Source organism: Chlorocebus sabaeus, chromosome 23 (assembly GCF_047675955.1).
Source record: "Chlorocebus sabaeus isolate Y175 chromosome 23, mChlSab1.0.hap1, whole genome shotgun sequence".
Taxonomy (NCBI): Eukaryota; Metazoa; Chordata; class Mammalia; order Primates; family Cercopithecidae; genus Chlorocebus; species Chlorocebus sabaeus.
This window is the reverse complement of record NC_132926.1, coordinates 59,179,678-59,202,387: the sequence shown is the minus strand read 5'-3', so window position 1 is coordinate 59,202,387 and position 22,710 is coordinate 59,179,678. Positions and strand designations below refer to the sequence as shown.

The 22,710-nt window shown below is 37.9% G+C and overlaps 1 protein-coding gene and 1 pseudogene across 1 annotated transcript in view; both read left to right on the top strand.

Moving 5' to 3' along the window:
- Window positions 1-1,747: 1,747 nt before the first annotated feature.
- The window catches only part of SNX2 (sorting nexin 2), a 54,049-nt gene continuing 33,086 nt past the window's right edge, over window positions 1,748-22,710 (top strand). Inside the window, 6 exon segments of the mRNA XM_008014249.3 lie at window positions 1,748-1,912; window positions 16,062-16,179; window positions 20,462-20,487; window positions 20,489-20,557; window positions 20,560-20,625; window positions 22,618-22,684. Of these exon segments, the coding sequence (XP_008012440.2) occupies window positions 1,805-1,912; window positions 16,062-16,179; window positions 20,462-20,487; window positions 20,489-20,557; window positions 20,560-20,625; window positions 22,618-22,684 (454 nt within the window). The 5' untranslated portion in view covers window positions 1,748-1,804.
- On the top strand, window positions 16,888-17,018 carry LOC119618416 (small nucleolar RNA U13; annotated as a pseudogene).

The window sequence follows — 22,710 nt, the reverse complement described above, 5'->3', positions numbered from 1 at the left end:
GATGGCTGAATTTGGGATTTCAGAGAAGGTGAAACAGAAAAGCAAGGAACCAAAGAAGATGAGCTGAGAAAAACAGCAAGACAATTATTGCAGTTCTGGCTCATAGAGTTTAGACTGACTAGGGAAAGAAAGATAATCAAAGCTTCTGAGAGTTTAGGGAAAAGGCACCTGATTCTGATCCCCCACAAATAACTGAGACTAAAGAGCCAATGCTGTGTTCGATTTAAGCCTAGGTGATGTATTCCCTCCCTGAGGTGGAGAAAACTCACAGCTGAGAAGAAAGTTCAGGTATGCTACCATGAAAACCATGAATGCACTAGCAGAGATCACTAATTCCCTGCTTCCTTCTAGGGTAAGTGAACCCCTAATTTTTGGGGGGAGAAATAACAACTGTACTTCCTAATGTTTCCTGTAGCTAGAGACGGCCATGTAGCTAACGAGTTGGTCAAAGGAATGTGGACAAAAGTGGTGTGTGCAACTTCTGAACTGTGCCCTTAAAAGGAAGGTGACATTATTGTTTTCCTTTCACTCTTTTTCTGCTGGCTGGAATGTGGTGTAACTGTGGTGGTGAGCTGACTTGAACCATGAGGAAGAGACCACATCCTAGGGAGGGCAGAACAACGGAAGGGGCCCATATCCCTGAATGATCTCATAGAACCTTCACACCAGGCCTAGTCCTACATGAGGAACAATTAAACTTGTTCATTTTTCAAACCACTTTTAATGTGGGTCTCTGTAACAAGCATCAGGACCTATATTTCACCTATTTCAGATGTCCACTAAAAAAGATAAGCTGGGAATAAATATGACCATAGCATAAGACAGAAAGCAGTAAGCAATAAATAGACGCACATGTAAAACTTAAGGATGTGTATAATAATCACCTCAAGTCAGGCTGGGAGCTTTCATAAGAGGTTGACATTTCTGGCCCATGACAGACTCCAGAATTTCCATAAGGTGGTGGAATGCAGGACAGGGAATGTGGCTATGTGCTCTTAAGAATCGTCCATTGATTTTCCTATCATTTTTCTAGACCTTTTGACTTATTGTGAAAAAAATTATGTGGCTCATGATAAAATTGGAGTGAATAGCAGACGATAAATTACTCAGGGCCCTTTCATTATCTAGAGCTGCAATCACTAAATAGGTAACCACTGGCCACATGTGGCTAATTATATTTAAATTAATTAAAATTAAATACAAATTTAAAACTCAGTTCCACACACCGGCCACATTTCAAGTGTTCAGGGGTCACAGGTGGCCAGTAGCTACTGTATCGGACAGCACAGATAGGGAACATTTCCATCATGTCAGAAAGTTCTATTGGACAGTTCTAGAGAGATCTGAGAGACAGTATGTGTCTCTCGCCCACCAATACTCCATCTCGCCCTCAGCCTGTGTGCAATCCAAGCCTAGAGACTGGTCCCCAGGCTCTACCACTTTCTACAGAAGATTTAAAAACTGGTAGTGCCAACAGAAGTCATTTAGCCTAGTCCCGCCAAGAAGGTGCTGTGGTAATAAAGTCCAAGATTCTGTCACATAAGTCGGGTCAGCAAGTCGGCGGCGAAAAGAGGGCTACGTCCCGGACTTGCTGAGAGGAGGCGGGACAAAGGGGCGGGGCGAGAGCCTCGCGCTCCTGGTGGGCGCTGTCAAGAGGCCGGGGGCGGGGCCGAGCGCGGCAGGGCGGGGCCTTGAGGGGCCGGCCGGGGGCGGGGCAGCTGGCGGGTCGGCGCGGGCCCAGCCGTGCGTGCTCACGTGACGGGTCCGCGAGGCCCAGCTCGCGCAGTAGTCCGGGCGAGCGAAGATGGCGGCCGAGAGGGAGCCTCCTCCACTGGGGGACGGGAAGCCCACCGACTTTGAGGATCTGGAGGACGGAGAGGACCTGTTCACCAGCACTGTCTCCACCCTAGAGGTGAGAGAGCGTCGCTGTGGGTGCTGCGCTGCGTCGCTGTCGCTCGTCTCACCTTTCCCCTGCCCTGACTTTTCCCTCCCCACCCCCCGGGTTTGCAAGGACCGTCTAGGGGTGACACCTGTGACGCGAGCCCCACCTCCGGTGCCCGTCAGATGTCTGTGTCTTGGGCTGAGCGCAAGGCCTCCTCAGGAGAGCAGCCTGCGACCCGGGGGTGCCGACCTAATCCTCTGAGGGGCCGGGACCGAACCGAGAATGGCAGGGGCCCTCTCCCAGCTCAGCTGGCCTTCCTCGGTGTCACTTGCACTTCCTCCTCTTCAAGCCGGGAAGGGGCTTGCTCTGCATCCCAGTAAACCTCCACCGAGCTCTCCGGGGGCTTCAGTAGCCCTTTTGGAGAGGTGCTCGCTTTTCCTTTCCCGAGGAAGGGTGTGCCGCTGCCAGGGGAGTGCAGTGAAGTGAAGCGCTGAGGGGCTGAGGGTCTGTGGGAAACGAATGGATGCCCTTTCCCAGGAATGGCTCTTCACGGACTGAGGGTTCCTCTTGAGGGAGCTGCTTTCGATTTGGACTGTTAATTAGGTAAATGCGTTTGCCTGTTTTTGTTTGTCTTTAGTTCCTAGACTTTTAAAAGGTCATAGTGTTCATAAAATGTAAAACTGAAGGCAGGATTAGTCCAGGAAACTGCTGGTGTGTGTGTGTGTGTGTGTGTGTGTGTGTGTGTGTGTGTGTGGTTTTTTTTTTCTAAGTTACCTAGGGAGAAATAGAAACAGATGTCCACTCCTTTTTCCTCTTTTCTCGCTTGATCAGCGATCTCTGAAGCTGTGTGTTCCTGTTTTTGTCAAAGGAAACACCCTCTGTAAACTTAACTGTATTGGGCCCTCCTATATCCAGTTCACATTTGAATTGCTTTGCGTTTGATGAGAGCACCCACACTTCACAACCTAATTTTAAGTGTGTGTATGCGAATTAAAATGTACGAAATTTCCCAGAGGATTGTTTACCGTGGGCTGTACTTGCTTATGAAGTACTTTTAATAAGCTTTCTTGGCTTGTTCAACTCTGCACCCAATCATATTGGAAATTACTGTAAAATATCCATTATCTGAAATTCAGTTACCTGAAATTGGAAACCCGGAAACCGTTTTCAGCACTGATCACATTCTGCTAATTGCATGTGCAATGTCCCAGCCAAACCCCACGTCCCCTCGGGTTATAGGCTTCCTGCAGCTAGTGTTAGTTTCCTGATCATCTTTGTGTCTCTCACAAAATTTTGAACATGTGTATTTATTAGGTTGGGACAAAGTAATTGCGGTTTTTGCCATCCCTTTTAATGGCCAAAAGCCGCAATTACTTTTGCACAAGCCTAATAGTAAATGTTTGCCTGAGTTAAAACCAGCACCTCCTAAAATTAATAAAAATTACTTTGCAGAATATATTTTTGGGGATTAGTATCCTTTTAGCCCTTTATACTTACTATACAGCTACTTTAACATGTACATGTGTTGAAAGTGTCTGCAGGATCCTAAGACCTGTATTCCTTTTGGAGGATACAGTTTTTCTACCAGCGAGAATCAGAACAAACTTGATTGACCCTAGTGTGAACTAGAATACTGTGAAGGCTAATCATTCTGTTGGGGGTCTTTTAGAATTGAGTAAAAAGAACTATAATCTGTATTTCCCATGTGAATGGAACTTTTTAAAAACCAGAGCGTTATAACCTTTCTTCCGTAAGTCTGCAAAGTTTGTTTATGAATAATTTATCTTGGTTAACGCACGTGAAAGTTGTAAACACATTTGTTTTTGATTGTTCATCTCAGCCCCTTATTTAATATACTCATTTAGGTTACTGATTTTCAGAAGGTGGTGTGGCTATGAGATTTGTAAAGTCAGATTTTTTTTTTCTTTTCAAATTTGGAAAGAATATATAGCAGTATTTCCTAGTATACCAAAACTGCTTTAAAGGAACGTTCTTTCAGTGCTTCACTTTTCTTTTAAACAGTGCTTCTCAAACTGTGGTGTGCCGGAGTATCCACAGTATTCATCTTTAAAATGCAGATGGCTGTGCCTCACTGGAAACAGCATGTTTAATAAAGTGTTCCAGATCCGTGTTTTGCAATCTTTATAAATAGGGATCTTGTTGAAGTGCAAATTCTGATTCTGTAGGACTGAGTAGAGCCCGATATTCGGCATTTTTAATAAGCTTTCCTGATATCAGTGCCTCTGGTCCATAGACAACATTGAGTTGCAAGGCCCTTGGTAATTCTGATATAGATCATCAGTCACTAGAATTTATTCCTCCTATTTGGCTATAATTTTGTATGTTAACCCATTTTTGACTATTGACCCGTTCCCAGGCTCTACTAATCACTTACTTTCTACTTCTATAAGATCAACTTTTTAAACTTTTAAATAAGTTTAATCATTTGAAGAGTCGCCAGACTTGTTTCCCAAAATGGGATGAGTTGGAGGCACGTTTTAAAAAAAATTATTTTATTTTTTCAAGTTCTGGGGTACTTGTGTAGGATTTGCAGGTTTCTTAAATGTGTGCCATGGTGGTTTGCTGCTCCTATCAACCCATCACCTAAGTATTAAGCCCAGCATGCATTAGATCTTTTCCCTAATGCTCTCCCACCCTCCCCTGACAGGCCCCAGTTTGTGTTGTTCTGAGTTGGAAGCACTTTAAACAGTCTGAGGTTAAAGGCCTAAAGAATGAAAGTGCAAATAATAAAGGAGAAAAGAGAACTGATGTAATAACAGATTAAAAGATAATATTCAGAATACTTATAATGCCTCCCTTCAGATGATTCTTAGGGGAGGGAATAATAAGTTTATTTCACTTAAGGATATGTTATATCAGTGAAGATAGCATTAGGCAGCTAGGGATGCTGGATGGGCTAGAGATGTAGCTTTGGGAGTCTATCTTAAATTTATTGAAAACACTAAACCGGGATCTTTGTGGAAATCTAGCCCTCCTCTAGTGGAGTGTATGAACCAACAGAAGTCAATATAATAAATACAACCATGTGAATAAATACCTGCCATACTAGGTGATATATGTGTAGTTAAATATCTGCACAAGGTACAGAGACAGGTGATATATGTGTAATTAAAATATGCACAAGGTACAGAAACAGTATAGAAGACTGGAGTGACTTGATTGCGTGGAGATGATCTTTGAGGCCCTAAAAGTGGTTGAGAATTATCAAGAGAAAGTAGATTAAGACAAGAGACACTTTTGATAAAGAGGAACTGAGAACAAGTTTAATATCTGCTGTTCTAACCCAACAGGTAGTAAAAGTGTATATAAGTTGTTTTCTTTTCTTTTCTTTTCTTTTTTTTTTTTTTTTTTGAGACGGAGTCTTGCTGTGTCCCAGGCTGGAGTGCAGTGGTGCAATCTCGGCTCACTGCATCCTCTGCTTCAGCCTTTCAAGTAGTTGGGATTACAGGTGCACACCACCACACCTGGCTAAATTTTGTATTTTTAGTAGAGACGAGGTTTCACCATGTTGACTAAGCAGGTCTTGAACTCCTGACCTCGTGATGTGTCCACCTCGGCCTCCCAAAGTGCTGGGATTACAGGCCTGAGCCACCGTCCCCGGCCTTGTTTTCTTAATTCTGTTTTCTAATCCTTGGGCCTCCAACTTTAAATGTATGAATTTTTTGAAAATTTCATTATGAATTACCTATGTTTCAGAGGGAAAAATTTGTGAACAGGTATTTAAATGCATTAAGCATGGAAAATTACTAGAAAGAGATTTGTGAAGAAGCATCATTCTAGTTGACCACTTTGTCTTGAAACCTTTAAGAAGTTTTGAATGAATTATTTTTAGATCCTATAAAAATATGTTATTCTATGAAGTTGCTTGAGAGAGGGATGCTCAACTTTTCTTGAAGAGATTTTCTTAGCCTCTTTCCAGCCTCTGGCAACCACTGATCTGTTTTCTGCCTAAAGTTTTGTCTTTTCTAGAATGTCATATAGGTGGAATCATACATTATGAAACTTTTAGAGTTTGACTTTCTTTAACTTAACATAAAGCATTTGAGAGTCATTAAGTTTGTTCTATGTATCAGTTGTTAATGACGGTTTGTCTGTTGATCAGCCGAAGGACATTTCAGTTGTTTCCAGTTGGGGGTATTTATGAATAAAGCAATATAAACGTGTACTTTTGTGTGAGCATGAATTTTCACTTTTGCAGCGTACATACAAAGTAAGGTGGCTGGGTTGTGTGGTAAATATAAGCTTAACTTTAAATAAACTGCCAAACTGTTTTCCAAAGTGGCTGTACCATTTTTCATTGCATCAATAATGACTAAGAATGACAGCTTTTCCATATCCTTGGCAGCACTTGTTATTAGCAGTTTTAGTTTTAGGCAATGGTGAGCTTAAGGCTGGTCTTGCTAACAAGAACTGCATGTTACATTTTTAGGAATTTTATGAACTAGTTAATACACCGCCATTATTACGAGTTAAATACAATGAATTTAAAATTAAATATATACATATGTAAAGTTTATAAATGTATAAAATTTTTATTAATGTTATAAATATGTAAAAATAATAATATACAAAACTCCTCACTAATTCCTTTACTGTATTTCCCTATTACCTATGCTCTTGAGATTAATTATGTCTGTATGGTGGAAAGTATGTGTCTTCCCAACTCTACCACAGAAATCAGCAAAAGCTAAAAATCTGGATCTTCTCCTCTGCAGATCTGATTGCTAAACATTTGCCAACACACCACTGACTTTTAGCCGTTCTAAGAGGTGTTTAGTGTTACCTCATGCCTTTAATATATATTCCCTAATGACTAATGTTGCTGAGTATCTTTTTATGTACATAACATCTGAATATTATCTTTTTGGGTTATGTGTTTTTTTACATCTTTTGCTTATTATTTTATTTTAATTTTATTTGAGACAGAGTCTTGCTCTGTCGCCGAGGCTTGGAGTGCTGTGGTGTGATCTTGGTTCACTGCAACCTCTACCTCCTGGGTTCAAGAGATTCTACTGCCTCAGCACCCTGAATAGCTGGGATTACAGGCCCCACGCCCAGCTAATTTTTGTATTTTTAGTAGAAACAGGGTTACACCATGTTATCCAGGTGGGTCTCGAACTCCTAACCTCAGGCAGTCCGCCCGCCTCAGCCTCCCAAAGTGCTGGGATTATAGGTGTGAGCCACCGCGCCCGGCCTATTCCATACCTGGCCTATTTTATTTTATTTTATTTTATTTGAGATGGAGTCTCACTCTGTTGCCCAGGCTAGAGTGCAGTTGGTACAATCTGTGCTCACTGCAACCTCTGCCTCCTGGGTTCAGGAGATTTGCCTTCCTCAGCCTCCCTAGTATCTGGGATTACAGGCGCCCACCACCACACCCAGCTAATTTTTGTGTTTTTAGTAGAGGTGGGATTCTGCCATGTTGGCTAGGCTGGTCTTGAACTCCTGACCTCAAGTGGTCTACCTGCCTCGGCCTCCCAAAGTGTTGGGATTACGGGCATGAGCCACTGCACCTGACCTGTTTTGCTCATTTAAAATACTGAATTTTGAGAATTATTTATGTTCTGAATTTTTTTTTTTCCGCAGTCGGTGACTTGTGTTTTTTGTTTTTTTGTTTTTGTTTTTTGTTTTTGTTGAGATGGAGTCTCGCTCTGTCGCTAGGTTGGAGTGCAGTGGTGTGATCTCAGCTCACTGCAACCTCCGCCTCCCCAGTTCAAGCGATTCTCCTGCCTCAACCTCCCGAGTAGCTGAGACTACAAGCACGCGCTACCGTGTCCAGCTAATTTTTTGTGTGTTTTTAGGAGAGACAAGGTTTCACTGTGTTAGCCAGGATTGTCTCGATCTCTTGACCTCGTGATCCACCCATCTTGGGCTCCCAAACTGCTGGGATTACAGGCGTGAGCCACCATGCCTGCCTGGTGACGTGTGTTTTTGTTCGATTAACAGTATCTTTGTCAGAGCAGATGTTTAACATTTTGGTAAAGGAAAGCTGTCTTTTCTTTTTTTATTGATAGTATTTTAAATGTCACATATATGAAATCCTTTGCTAACTTTAACCCACGGTCACAAAGGTTTTGCTTTTAGTTTCTTCCAAACGTTTTATAATTTACATTGTACATTTAGGATTCATGTTGAGTTAATTTTTGTATAAGATATGGGTTGATATTCTTTTTTTAAAATACAGATATTTAATTATTCCAGCACCATTTGTTGAAAGTCTAGCCTTTCTTTATTGGGCTGTCTTTTTCAGAAATGAACAGACCGCCGGGCGCGGTGGCTCACGCCTGTAATCCCAGCACTTTGGGAGGCCGAGGCGGGCGGATCACAAGGTCAGGAGATCGAGACCATGGTGAAACCCCGTCTCTACTAAAAATAGAAAAAAAAAATTAGCCGGGCGCAGTGGCGGGCGCCTGTAGTCCCAGTTACTCGGGAGGCTGAGGCAGGAGAATGGCGTGAACCCGGGAGGCGGAGCTTGCAGTGAGCCGAGATTGCGCAATTGCACTCCAGCCTGTGCGACAGAGCGAGACTCCGTCTCAAAAAAAAAAAAAAAAAAAAAAAGAAATGAACAGACCATGTATGTGTGGGTTGACCTATTTCTGTATTGTTTCATTCATCTATTGAGAATCCTTTCCCAGTCTACACTGTCATGATTACTTAATCTGAATCTTGAAATCAAGTCGAATGACTCCTCTGACTTTGTTATTTTAAAACTTGCCTTGGCTATTTTAGTTCTTTTGCTTTTTCTTACAATTTTAGAATCAACTTGTCGATTTCTACTGAAAAATCCTGCTGAGATTTTAATTGGGATTGTGTTGAATTAATAAATTAGTTTCAGGAGAATTAACCCATTAACAATATTGAGCCTTCAAGCTAAAAGCATAATCTCTCTATTTATTTAGTTAGATCTTACTTGATTTTCTTTCACTGATGTTTGTAGCTTTTAGCACACGGATCTAGCATATATTGTGTTATGTGCTAGATCTGTACGCTGAGTATTTCATTGTTTTTAGTGCTTTTGTTTCTTTACTTTCTGTATTTCCCCTTTGGTTGCATGTTGATCCTGTATGATAGCAACTGTTCCAAACACTTACTAGGTTTAGTATGTTTTTGTAGAGTCCGATGATTTTCTATGTAGATAATCATATTGTTTGTGATTGGAGTTTTATTTCCTTCTCTCAGTCTTTATACCATTTTTTTTTTCTCTTGTCCTAATGGCTGGGTAGGACCACCAGTGTAATATTGAATAAAAGTGGTGATAGTGAATATTCTTTCCTTTTTCATGATCTCAGGATATAAGATGTTATCTGTAAGGTTTTTTTTTTTTAATGAGCTTAATCAAATGAAAGGTTCTCTTCTGTTTCTAGTTTTCTGAGAGTTTTTATCCATGAATGGATGTTAATTTTGACAAATGCTTTTTCTGCATTATGATAATCATATAGTTTTATTCTTTATTCATAAGGTAGATTATATTGATTTTTTTCTTTTTTTTTTTAAAGCCCCACCCTTAGAATGATTTTCAAACTGATTCAAAAAGGTTGAATCAGCATTGCATTCCTGGGATAAACCCCACACAATCATAATGTATTTATCCTTTTTATATATTGCTGGATGCAATTTGCTAGATTTTGTTTAGGCTTTTATGTCTATGTTCATGACAGATATTTGTGTTTTCTTTTTCATATGTCTTTGGTTTTCATATCAGAAATGCTATCTTCATTAAGTGATTGGGCGAGTGTTTCTTCTTATTCCATATTCTTGAAGAGGTTGTATGGAATTAGTATTACATCTTCCCTAAATGTTGATAGAATTTACTAACGAAGTCATCTGAATTGTAGTTTTGTGTGTTGGAAGCCTTTTTTTTTTCTTTTTTGAGACAAGAGTTTTGCTCTGTCTCCCAGGCTGGAGTGCAGTGGCGCCATCTCGGCTCACTGCAAGCTCTGCCTCCCGGGTTCACACCATTCTCCTGCCTCAGCCTCCTGAGTAGCTGGGACCACAGGTGCCCGCCACCACGCCCGGCTAATTTTTTGTATTTTTAGTAGAGACAGGGTATCACCATGTTAGCCAGGATGGTCTCTATCTCCTGACCTCGTGATCCACCTGCCTCAGCCTGTGCTGGGATTACAGGCGTGAGCCACCGCGCCTGTGGGAAGGGATTACAGGTGTGAGCCACTGTGCCCGGCCTGTGGGAAGGCTTTTAATGACAAATTCAATTTTTAAAATACAGGACTACTTCATGGTAAACTTTGGAAATATGTATCTTTTAGGGAATTTATCCATTCAGTCTCAGTTGTGAAATTTATGGGCATACTGTTTGTCATAGTACTTATCCTATTACCATGTTTGTGGAGTTTGTGGAGGGTAAACTTTTCTTTTTATTGATGATACTGGTAATTTACATCTTCTATCTGTTTATTTATGTATTTTGATTTGGTAGAGGTTTGATATCCTCTTAGGATCTTTTCAAACAATTAACTATTGCTTTCATTGATTTTTTTCCCCCTATTGTTTCTGTTGTGAATTTCATTGATTTCTGTTCTTTGTTTTCTTTCTTCTGCTTGCTTTGTGTTTTAATTTGCTCTTCTAATTTTTTTTTATTAATTTTATTTTATTTTTTTTGTAGAGACAGAGCATCATGCTATGTTGCCCAGGCTGCTCTCAAACTTCTGGCCCCAAGTGAGCCACTTATCTTGGCCTCCTAAAATGCTGGAATTATAAGTGTGAGCCACTGCACCGAGCCTGGTTTTTTAGTTTCTTATTAAAGTAGAAGTTTGGATCATTGTCTTGAGACTTTTTTCCCTACTCTTGCTGTTTAGCTATGTATTTCCCTCTAAGCACAACTTTGGCTACATTCCACAAATTTTGATACTGTGTTTTTGCTCTCATTCAGTTTAAAAATAATTTCTAGTTTCCCTTGTGACCTCTTATTTGACCTGTGAGTTATTTAGAAGTATATTATTTAATTTCCAAAATTTGAGGATTTTCCATATAGCTATTACTGATTTCTGGTTTCATTTGGTGATGATAAGAGAATGTTTTATGCTTTTCATTTTTTTAAGTTGTTAAAGTTTGCTTTATGGCCCCAGAACATGTTCTATTATGATAAATGTTCTGTCTGTACTTTTGAAAAGAGTATGTAGTCTGTTTTGTTGGGTGGAGTGTCCTATAAATGTTAGGTCAAGTTGGTTGATACTTTTCTGTCTTTCCCTGTTACCTATTTACTTGTTTTATCAATTACTGAGAGAAGAGTGTCGAAGTCTTTATAATTGTATATTTTTAATTTTTATTTCTTGTTTTAGTTCACTTAGTTTTTCCTTTATGTATTTTGAAGCTCTTTTGTTACATAGATGCTTAGGATTGTTTTGTCTTCTTGGTAAATTGACCCTTTTATCATATAATGTCCCTTTTTATTGATGATAATATTTCTTATTCTGAAGTTTACACACTCTGATGTTTAGCACAACAGCTTTCTTGTAGATCGTCTGCATGACATATCTTTTTTATTGTTTTGCTTTTAACTTATTTAATATGTCTTTAAAGCAGGTTTTTTTTAGGCAACATATGTGTAGTTATTTTTATATCCAGTCTAGCCATCTGTGTTTCCTAATGGGTATGTTTAGGCTATTTATTTAATTACTGATGTGGCTAGATTAGATCTACTGTTTTATTTGCTTACTGTTTTTCTCCTCAGTTTTTTCCTTTTCTCCTTGTGTATTACTTTATGTTTATTAGTATTTCGTTTTATCTACTGGATATTTGTTTAATATCATTATATTTAAATATATATTTTGGTGGTCACCCTGCAGCTTAAAATATACATACCTGAGTTAGTAGTATACTTCACGTAAAATACTAAGCTTTACAACTGCATAGGTTCATTTACCTTCCCTCCTTTATGCTTGTAAGGCATTGCTGCCCACACCAATAGCATAGTTTTGCAGTTGGCGCCATCCTCAGGAAAAGTCAAGACAGAATACAGGAAAAAATGGCAAAACGGATCCTTGTAAGGATAGGCTATTTTTTACATTTTGGCTCCCTCCTTAGTCTGCCTGCTATTTTTTTACTTTTATATTGTTGCTTTTTGTATTCTATCCAGAATTTTTAGTGTCAGTCTGTGGGGGAGGGAGGCTTTAGTGGTCCTTGTTGATCTTGTTTGGAATCCAAAGTGCCACTTTTTAATTGAAGAGATACTAGCAAAAAAATCTTAAATTTTTTAATCCTGCTACTACCAGGTGATGCTGTGGGGGAATAAAGGAATATTCATTTATTAAGAATACAGATGTCAGCCGGGCGCAGTGGCTCACGCCTGTAATCCCAGCACTTTGGGAGGCCGAGGCGGGGGGATCACAAGGTCAGGAGATCGAGACCACGGTGAAACCCCGTCTCTACTAAAAATACAAAAAATTAGCCGGGCACGGTGGCGGGCGCCTGTAGTCCCAGCTACTCAGGAGGCTGAGGCAGGAGAATGGCGTGAACCCGGGAGGCGGAGCTTGCAGTGAGCCGAGATCGTGCCACTGCACTCCAGCCTGGGCGACAGAGCAAGACTCTGTCTCAGGAAAAAAAAAAAAAAAAAAAAGAATACAGATGTCTACTCAGTTGTATATCTTGGACAACTGTAGTTCTGATCATGCAGAACCTGTGCCACAGACAGAGAAGCCATCAGTATTCTTTTCCACCATCACTTTCTCATTTGGCAGTCACTTTCCATATTCCTTTCCATCCACTAGAAAGCAGCTCTTTTCCTATTCAGTAGGAACCTGGAAGAGGCATGGAGAGGCAGAACAAAGATAAGTAGGTTTTTACAACCTTTAAAGAGTGATAGCTCTCTTGGCTGGGTGTGGTGGCTCACGCCTGTAATCCTAGCACTTTGGGAGGTCAAAGCAGGTGGATCACTTGAGGTCAGGAGTTTGAGATCAGCCTAGCCAACGTGGTGAAACCCCGTCTCTACAAAAAATACAAAAATTAACTAGGCATGGTGGTGCGCGCCTGTAGTTCCAGCTATTTGGGAGGCTGAGGTAGGAGAATTGCTTGAACCTGAGAGGCAGAGGTTGCAGTGAGCCAAGATTGCACGACTGCACACCAGCCTGGGGGACGGAGCAAGACTGTCTCAAAAAAAAAAGAAAGAAAAAGAGTGACAGCTCCCTGGCAGTTGAGCAGGGCACTCCAAGCTACTGATTGTTGGACACTCGAAGGAAGTAGATTCCTCATAGTCTCTCCATAGTGATAGGACTGCTCCCCAGTAGCCTCTACTTGAGTTGCCCACTGCCCACATCATTCCCATTGTGCAGTCTGCTCTTGGGCTCTGGACTATGAGGTGAAAAGGTTGTTCTTGTTATATAAACATGTTTGTTTTTCTTTCTTTGTTTCTGGTGTCAAAACTATGAGTACTCAAGGTATTAGCAATATGAGCATTCAGTTATGATAAGAATACATCATACATTGCGAATAGTTTACGTGTATTGTAGCTGTATTATATAATACGTGTATTATAATCTTTACTTCAACAGTCATGTCTATTTTAAAGAACTTAAGAGGAAAAATAATCTGCTTTATTTATTCAGATATTTGCCATTTTTGTTGCTTTTCCTTTACCCAAGGTTTGCTCTTGTAATTTTTCTTTTTAGCATAAAGAATTTCCTTCAGCATTTGTTTTTGAGCAGATCTGTTGGTGATGAATATTCTTAATTTGTACTTCATCTGAAAACTTTATTTCACCTTCAGTCCTGAAGGATGTTTTCACTGCTTATAGGTTTCTGGGTCAATAAGTCTTTCAACACTTTGAAAGTATTCTTCCACTGCGTTGTGGCCTTTGTGATTTCTGATGAGAAATCCACAGTTGTTTGAATTGGTATTCCCCTGTGAAAATATGTTGTTTTTCTCCAGCTGCTTATATTTTTTCCCCTATAGCTTCTGTTTTCAGCAGTTTGAATCTAACATGTGTAGGCATAGTATTCTTTGATTTTAGCCTCATTGAGGTTTGCTGAGCTTCTTGAATCTGTACATTTATATCTTTCACCAAATTCGGGAAATTTCAGCTGCTGTTTCTTTAAGTACTTCTGCAACAATCTTTCATCCTTCCTTCTGGAACATTTTGGTATTGTCCCATAGGTCTTTGAGGCTTTGTTCGTTTTTTCAACTTCTTTTCTCAGGAGAAGTTATCTTTGTTATTCAGATTGGATATTTTCTATAGATTTATTTTCAATTGCACTAACTTTGCTCTGTCAATAACAATAACAACCCATTATTCTCTTCAGTAACAGCTCATTCTGTTATTGCACTTATGTGAACTTTTTGTTTTAGGTAATTTTTTTTTTCCAGTTCTAACATTTTCTTTTCTTTTTTCTTTTTTTTTGTAGCAGCTTTCTTTTTTTGCAGCAGCTTCTGTTTCTTTGCTGATAGCTGTCATTTCATTCACTTCAGATATGTTTACCTTTACTTCATACAACATAGTTAGAAATGCTTTTAAAAGTTTTAAAAATAATACATTCAACATCTGGGTTATTTCTAGGTTGACATCTGTTGATTGTCTTTTCTCTTAAGATTTGGTCACATTTTTTGGACTCTTTATGACAAATAACTTTGGACTATATCTTAAACATCCAAAATGTTATATTGTGTAGACTCTGCATCCTGTTATAATCCTTTGGAGACTGTTGGGATTTTTTGTTTATTTTTTTGTTTTGTCAGGCAATCAACTTGCTTAGGTTCAGATTACAAATTCTGTTTTGCCTTCTGTGGGCAGTGGTTCTAATCTCAGTTCAGTTTTCAAAGCTTTTGCTTCTTCGGGTCTGTCTCATGCAGGCACCACTCAGATCTTAATCTGGGACTTTGACAGTGACCCAAGTATCAATTGAGTTTTCCAGTCTGTGAGAATTGCTGTGCTGTTTGGCTACACGTGTGCTGCTCAGGGTTGACCCTGAGTTTTGCACACATTCAGTCTCAGAATTAGGGGATCCCCTTCTCTAGGTTTTTCTCTGGGATTTTCCCCACATTCTTCAGTTTACAAGACTGCCCCCCACCCCTGCCCCCTCCCCCCCACACACATACAAAAATTAGCTGGATGTGGTGGCGCATGCCTGTAATCCCAGCTACTCAGGAGGCTGAGGCAGGAGAATCGCTTGAACCTGAGAGGTAGAGGTGGAGGTGGAGGTTGCAGTGAGCCAAGATTGCATCATTGCACTCTAGCCTGGGCAATAGAGTGAGACTCTGTCTCAAAATTAAAAAAAAAAAAAAAAAAAAAAGAATAGTCATTAGCTTATATGAAATATAAATGTCTTGAGAAGTCACATTTTCAGTTTGATGTGATAGAAATTTTAGAATAATTGGTCTTAATTCAACTAGTAGTAAATTTTCCTCTTATAGTAAAGCAGTGCTTTGAACTTCTTGGACATGCAGCATGTTTTCAGGATCTGTTGAGTCACGTGGAATTTTGGTGTTTGGATATATCTGCCTCCACCAGGATAAAAAACAAACATATCAATAACAACAAAATTAGGGATTTTTGAAAATCAAGGGACATGATATGGTTTTGGTTCTACTGTATATGACTGTGTAAAATATTAAATTTGGTTTTTGTTAATTATAACTTAGTATGACAAACTAGTACCTCTAAAAAGGATGACTAGAAAAGGTTTTCCGGCCAGGGGCATTGCCACACACCTGCAATCCCAGCACTTTGAGAGGCTGAGGTGGGAGGATCACTTGAGCTCAGGAGTTCAAGCTGGGCAACATGGTGAAACCCCATCTCTACAAACAAACAAAAGACAAAAATTAACCAGGTTTGGTGACGTACACTTTTAGTCCCAGCTCCCCTGGAGGCTGAGGTGGAAGGATCGTTTGAGCCTGGGAGGTCAAGGCTGCAGTGAACCAAGCTCACATCACTACACTCCAGCCTGAGCCATAGAGTGAGACCCTTTCTCAAAAATAGAAAGAAAAAAAGGTTTTCTTTTTTAAATCTTAAGTGACTTTTTGTTAAGAAAGATGATGAGTTAAAAGTGTGTTATTAGTTCATTCTTATTCTCAGAGGAGGAAATATAAATAGCTGTTCTTGTTCTTCCCTCCATTCTTACCAAGAGAATGTTCTATTTCTGTAGTACATGGTGACAGAGTTATAACAGGTAAACATGCCAATCCTTTACCTATTATTGTTCTTTTGTAACAGTCAAGTCCATCATCTCCAGAACCAGCTAGTCTTCCTGCAGAAGATATTAGTGCAAACTCCAATGGCCCAAAACCCACAGAAGCTGGATTAGATGATGACAGAGAAGATCTTTTTGCAGGTAATTGTCATGTCTTTATTTTTGAATAATGGTCAATTGCAGTATATTTTCTATTAGATAGAAAATATCTAAAACAAAACTGAAATTCTGTGTAAAGTGTTAGTGGCAGCTCTTGTAACAACTTAGAAGGATGGGGAATTTCCAATCACATCACTGTATGAAAAATGTGCACTGTCCAGAGAAGCAAAAATGTGATTCTTTCTGGCTATAAGCATTTGAGAATAAATTATATATTATAATTTGATTGGGGGCAGTACTTTGATGCAAAAGACTAATGATTATGATACTCATACTTTGGGAAATAGCAATGATTGTACTTTTTTGTTGCTTACAAGTTGTCACAAAGCAAAATTAAACTATGGATTTAAAAATTATTCTATATTTATGTTTGAAAGCTGTTTTAATAAATTGCTGTACCATTTACCATCTGTTCTATTTGACCTACTTTTAGGTGAATAAATTGATGCTTAAGGGATTTGTTTTTGATACAGGGGCAGGATTTGGTGTAGTTCATCCTAACTTAAGAAAAAAAGGACTCTTTTTAACAATTACCTGCTTTAAAATTAAAATTAATGTTTTAATATTAAAAAGCAACATCTTCCTTAAAATTAATGACACAAAAATGAAAATGGTAAATTTTATTTTGTGTGTTTAATAGCCTAATTTACCTGAACTGGCTTTCATTGAGTTAAAACTTAATATGAATGGATTCTTTTGTGGCTCATAAGCTTGAGATTTTCACACTAAACATTTTAACTCAAGATTGGGACTTCACACTAATCTGTGAGATGTGCCTCCCTCAAACCTTGCTATAGTATTGGCACATTACCCATCTCACATGAAAAAGGAAAAAGAAAAAAAGATAAAAAATGAATAATTATGTTCTCAACTTTCATGGTGGTTCAATATTCAAACCATTCTGTGTTTTTGTACAAACATGCTTGAAGATACAATCCTCCATCACAAAAGTCCATATAATTTACACCTTGATTCGGTCCATGAGAAGTTGTCACTGCAGATGAATTCACATATTTTATTGTGTCACAAAATTAAAAGTATGATACCACATACCATCATGTTCTCTCTTTAAAATTTTAAGCCACCTAACAACTTAGAGTTAAAATCACAGTATTTGTTATTATGTCCTTTCGTGGACTTTTTTCCAGGCAATCTTTCAAAGTTGTTCATGGTATTTGTATCTTATGCTAAAATATGACACAAGTTCTTTCTCTGCTTATCAAGTACTAATCTAAAATTCTGTGTATTCCTTTAAATAGGGTCATACAAAGAGGTTTTAAATTATCCATTTTCTTAAAGACTCCTTCACCCTATAATCTCAGATTTCTATGTAGATGAGTATGTTTAAACCTTACTGTAACAACAGAACTGTGTCTGTGTGTGTTTGTGTACATGCGAGGTTTTTTTTTTTTTTTTGACAGCATGCACAGCTGATCAAAGAGTTAGCCAAGTGAGGACTATACAATGATATTTGCCCACTTAGCTTGGTTAGAATAAAAATTAAAAACAATTTTTAGGTAGGTTCTCACTCTGTCACCTAAGCTGGAGTGTGTAGTGGTGCCATCATAGCTCACAGCAGCTTCGAACTCCTGGGCACAAACAATTCTCCCACCCTTGCTTCTCAAGTAGCTAAGTCTACAGACATGTGCCACCATACCTGGATAATTTATTCATGTTTTGTAGAGATAGGAGCTTACTGTGTTGCCCAGGCTGGTCTTGAACTCCTGGCCTCAAACAGTCCTCCCACCTGGGCCTTCCAAATTATTGGGATTACAGGGGTGAGCCACTGAGCCCAGCCAGAAAAATCTTTATAGTGTTTTATTCTACCTAGCAGTCTATACTAAATTCTGTGAATCAAATATGGTGAATATCAGTGTTTGTTTTAAAAAAAGAGAGAGATGGTAACTAAAGAACAATAAACATAGTCATCTGTCTCCTTTGTTAACCTAAAAATAGAAACCTTTTCTATGCTTTAGCTTTCATCTTAAACTCAGCTGTATTTCATAATGACATCATTAAGTGACTGAAGACCTAATCTGATGATTTTTGTATGAACGAATGAATAGTACACTTGGTTCTTATTTATAATACATTTTAACAGGTGTAGCATTCCTCCTTCTATGGAGGAGTATGGTTCTAGGAAACTGTAATAGGAAGCAGTGTATGTTACTGGGATGGTGAAAACTATTGTTCAGTAATGAGAAAACTATACTTGATTTGTTCCTCCTATACCAGAGGAAAGAATATAGATATTGCTGTAGTGACATTGACATAATCAGTTTATACTTGTCTCAAAGCATGTCTCTAAGGAACATTTAATCTTTATAGTTAGCACCTAGGAAGCATCTTCCTGACCCTTTAGGTCTGCTTTAAATTAAACCTTGTGAATTTGTAATATATTGGTTTAATTAAGCTAAAAGGTGTCATGAAGAAAATTTAAGACAGATTATATATTAGTATGTTGAATCTAAATCCTACAGTTTTTGAATGAAGCAGCCTGTTAGTGTAAATAACACAAAACTCAGTATCAGTAAAGTAAAATGTTATTAAAAAGTTTAAATGACTTCATCTATACTGATTTCTCTATTAATAAAGTTACAATCTCTCACAATATTTTGCCTGTGAGTCTGTTGCCAAATAGCAGTGTCTCTTTCAGATTCTGGGGTTTTTGTTTTCTTTGGTGCTTGCTGTTTTGCTTATTGTTGTAAAGATCTCACACTTGTAGCTTTGATATACTACTTTTTTACTTTATCGTATTACTCATTGGTTTCATTTCTTTGCAAAAAGAGTAGTAAATACCATTAATCATCACAGCCTAAAGTTGCATATAAGCTTTTATTTTGTTTTGGTAGGCTTATCTATATCCTGTTTCAACATCTAGAGTCCATTTTCCTTCTTCTGGTTACGGTAGTTTGAAAGATTTTTAGTTATTGATCATTTTCGCTTTTAATATGAAAAAGTAAAGAGATCATTTATACTAAGTAAGAATCTCATCAATATGAGATAACCAGTAAGCATAGCTTGATAAAATGTTGACGTGTATAACCTTATTTCAGGTAAATATGCTATTACTGCTATACCTTGAGGTATTAAGATTAAAATGGTTCACTGACTATCATTACCACCATCTTGAACTTCTAAGAATCTAAGAACCTCAGGTTAGAAACCACTGACCTGGTCCTGTGTCTTCCTTGAGGTCCTGCCTGCCTTTCCTAGTATCAATTCTACAAACCAGCAAAGTTGTGGTTTACATTATGGCCATCAATTGTAATTTTCCCTTTCCTGGCTCTGCTTTTTGCATATGCTATTATTCCATTTTCATTGAATTATTCCTTCATTTTTTCTCTAACCATTTCAGTCTTCTCAGATCCATTTTGTAAACTGTTCCTGATTTTTGTCTCCTGTCTCAACTCAAATTGTAGTGTTTGTTCTGTAGCTTATGTAGCAATTACATGTCTTATAACATTCTTTTCATTGTTTGCCTGGCTATTATTTAAGTCTTTTATTATTATTTAACATCCCACATGCTTATGTCTTGTTTTCCCTAACTAGATTATAAACTCTCTGAGGGCAGGTATGATATTTTACATTTTTGTGCGTTTTTCCGTTGCACTTAGCACAATGTTATGTAGCCTGTAGACATTCAGTATTGATTTGGTTTGATTTTTTAAAATTATTAGTATTAGATTTTTCAAGTGAGTGGGCATTTTAATTTAAAACCTAAACACCTATTTGTTTTGTGTCATATTTGTGTATCCAATTAATATCCAGTAATCTTTAGCAATTAATTGCTTTAGATTACTAACTTTGTAGCTTTTCCTAACCAGTTTTTAATCCAAGTTAAAATAGTTGTGGGCAGACTTCCACCATAAAATTTGAGTTTATATGTATAAAATAATCATAATATTAGTGTAAATAAATATTTGAAAGGTAAGTTACCACAAGTGTAAGATGTTACAAATCCAGACACAAATGTGGAATCATCTACATCATTGCTTTTCTTTCAGCCTTATCCCTACCACTAGTATAATTAAGCTAACTTAATAGGATTCTTTCTAAAACCAACAAAGTTACAGTTGATTTTAAAGTTGTGGTAAATAACTAAGGAAGGATGCATAAAATTCCTTTGTCACAATTATTTTTAAATGATATTTTTTATTTGTGGGTAATATAAAAATATTTTTTATAATCCATTAACTGCTATGTAGAATATTGGGGGTTTGCTTGTCAGTGTTCTTAACTAACTTGTTTAATCTATGTCTAGAAGCCACAGAAGAAGTTTCTTTGGACAGCCCTGAAAGGGAACCTATCCTATCCTCGGAACCTTCTCCTGCAGTCACACCTGTCACTCCTACGACACTAATTGCTCCTAGAATTGAATCAAAGAGTATGTCTGCTCCCGTGATCTTTGATAGATCCAGGGAAGAGGTACAGGAAAATGTATTCTAAATTAATATGTAAATATATACCTTTTTTTCCCCACCCAACATCACTCTGCTGTTAGTCATTTCTAATCAAAGCCTTTCAGACATTTTGGGAAAAGAATTTTGGACTAAATAAGTTATGGGATCTGGCTTCCATCTCCCCCACTTTACTCAGTGACCTGGGTGTATCATTTACCTTGTTGAGTGAAGGAGTTTGTCATTTCTGATTTTATGATAATAGTGTGTGTTTCCCTGGGTTTCTCTGTTGGTCAGATGATATATAAAAGTGCTTTGAAAACTGTTAATCACAATAAAGTGATATTTTGTGTAAATTTATTTGATAAAATTTGTAATAAATACTATTAATACTTAAAGGTTGCTATTGAAAAAGAAGGGAGGATGTATATCAGTTAAAGGTACATTCTCATGATTTGGCAGTAATTTCTGACAAGGTGAATTTGGAAAAGAAAAATGAGGTTATTTTAATGGCAAAATTATATATTTAAAAGTCATTCATGGAAATAATGTCATTAAAATGACCATGATCAAATAACCATATACAAAAATATGAATAATCTCGCAAACATAATATTAAGGGAAATAAGACATAAAAGAACACTGATGTAGTTCTAATATATGAACTTTAAAAACAGGTAAAACTAAGGTACAGTGTTAGATGTCAGGGTAGTGGTTATTTTGGCAGGTAAAGAATGGGTTGTAACTGGAGGGAAAGCATTAGAGGGCCTCCTGAGCTGTAGTGATGATGCTTATTTATGATCTAGGTTCTGGTTACAAAGATGTGTTCACTTTGTGAAGACTTATTGAACTGTACACTTAAAATTTATATACTCTTATGTATTGATTTTTTAAAGTTTTACTTTAAAAATATCTGTACAAGAAGACAACCTTGAAATAAAACAATTATAGTTCAAAACACTTTTCATTTAGATACTGTTAGACTATTAATAATTGCCTCGAAAAATTTGCAAAGTTGAATAATCTCTGAACTTTGTGCTTGAGAATAACAAAGCTTTCCTGCAGAGCTAATGTTTGAATTGCTTATTTTTAATGGCATTTACAAGGGCTTCTCTGAAGTCTCGACATAGGGTTATCATTTTTCCCACTTACTGCTTTTTCATTGAGGTTTATAATGCTTTCCTTGGCCTCCAGAAGAACATGTGTGTATTAGATAATTGGAGAAATCTTGATACTAAAGTTGCTTTTCAGTATAATAACTTCTGCTGGTATGTAAGGTTCTACTGATAAAAGTAATGAGTACCTACCTCCTTGGTATTAAGGGGTAGAGACAGAACTTTGAAAAATGCTAGTATTAAAATTAATTAAAGAGGTAATTTTTTAATAATCTGAATCTCAAGATTCAGTATATAGAACAAAAAATCCCACAATATTTGTACAAAAAGACTAAAACATTTTTTTCTGCATCTGAGGAATTAACACGAGATTTTGGGCTGGGCGCAGTGGTTCACACCTGTAATCCCAGCACTTTGGGAGGCCGAGGTGGGCAGATCACCTGAGGTCAGCAGTTCGAAACCAGCCTGGCCAACATGGTGAAACCCTCTCTCTACTAAAAATACAAAAATCACCTGGGTGTGGTGGCAGACACCTGTAATCCCAGCTACTTGAGAGGCTGAGGCATGAGAATTGCTTGAACCCAGCAGGCAGAGGTTGCAGTGAGCTGAGATTGAGCCACTGCACTCCCACCTGGGCAACAGAGTGAGACTCTGTCTTTAAAAAAAAAAGAAAAACTTGTTACTTCTCAAGATGGTCTTTTTCGTGTGTGTGTGTGTGTGTGTGTATTTTGTTTGTGAAGTCAGGAAATGTGAAAGTTTTTATTGTTTTTCAAAAGTGAAGTGCTAGGTGGCTAAATTATTTGTTTTGACAGTGACTCTTACAGAAAATAGATGATAAAAATTAGTGTCATGACAATAATTTAAATTATAATTTTTAATGCCAAAAAATAAATTATACTTTCTAGATTGAAGAAGAAGCAAATGGGGATATTTTTGACATAGAAATTGGTGTATCAGATCCAGAGAAAGTTGGTGAGTCAATATTTATGATATTTTGT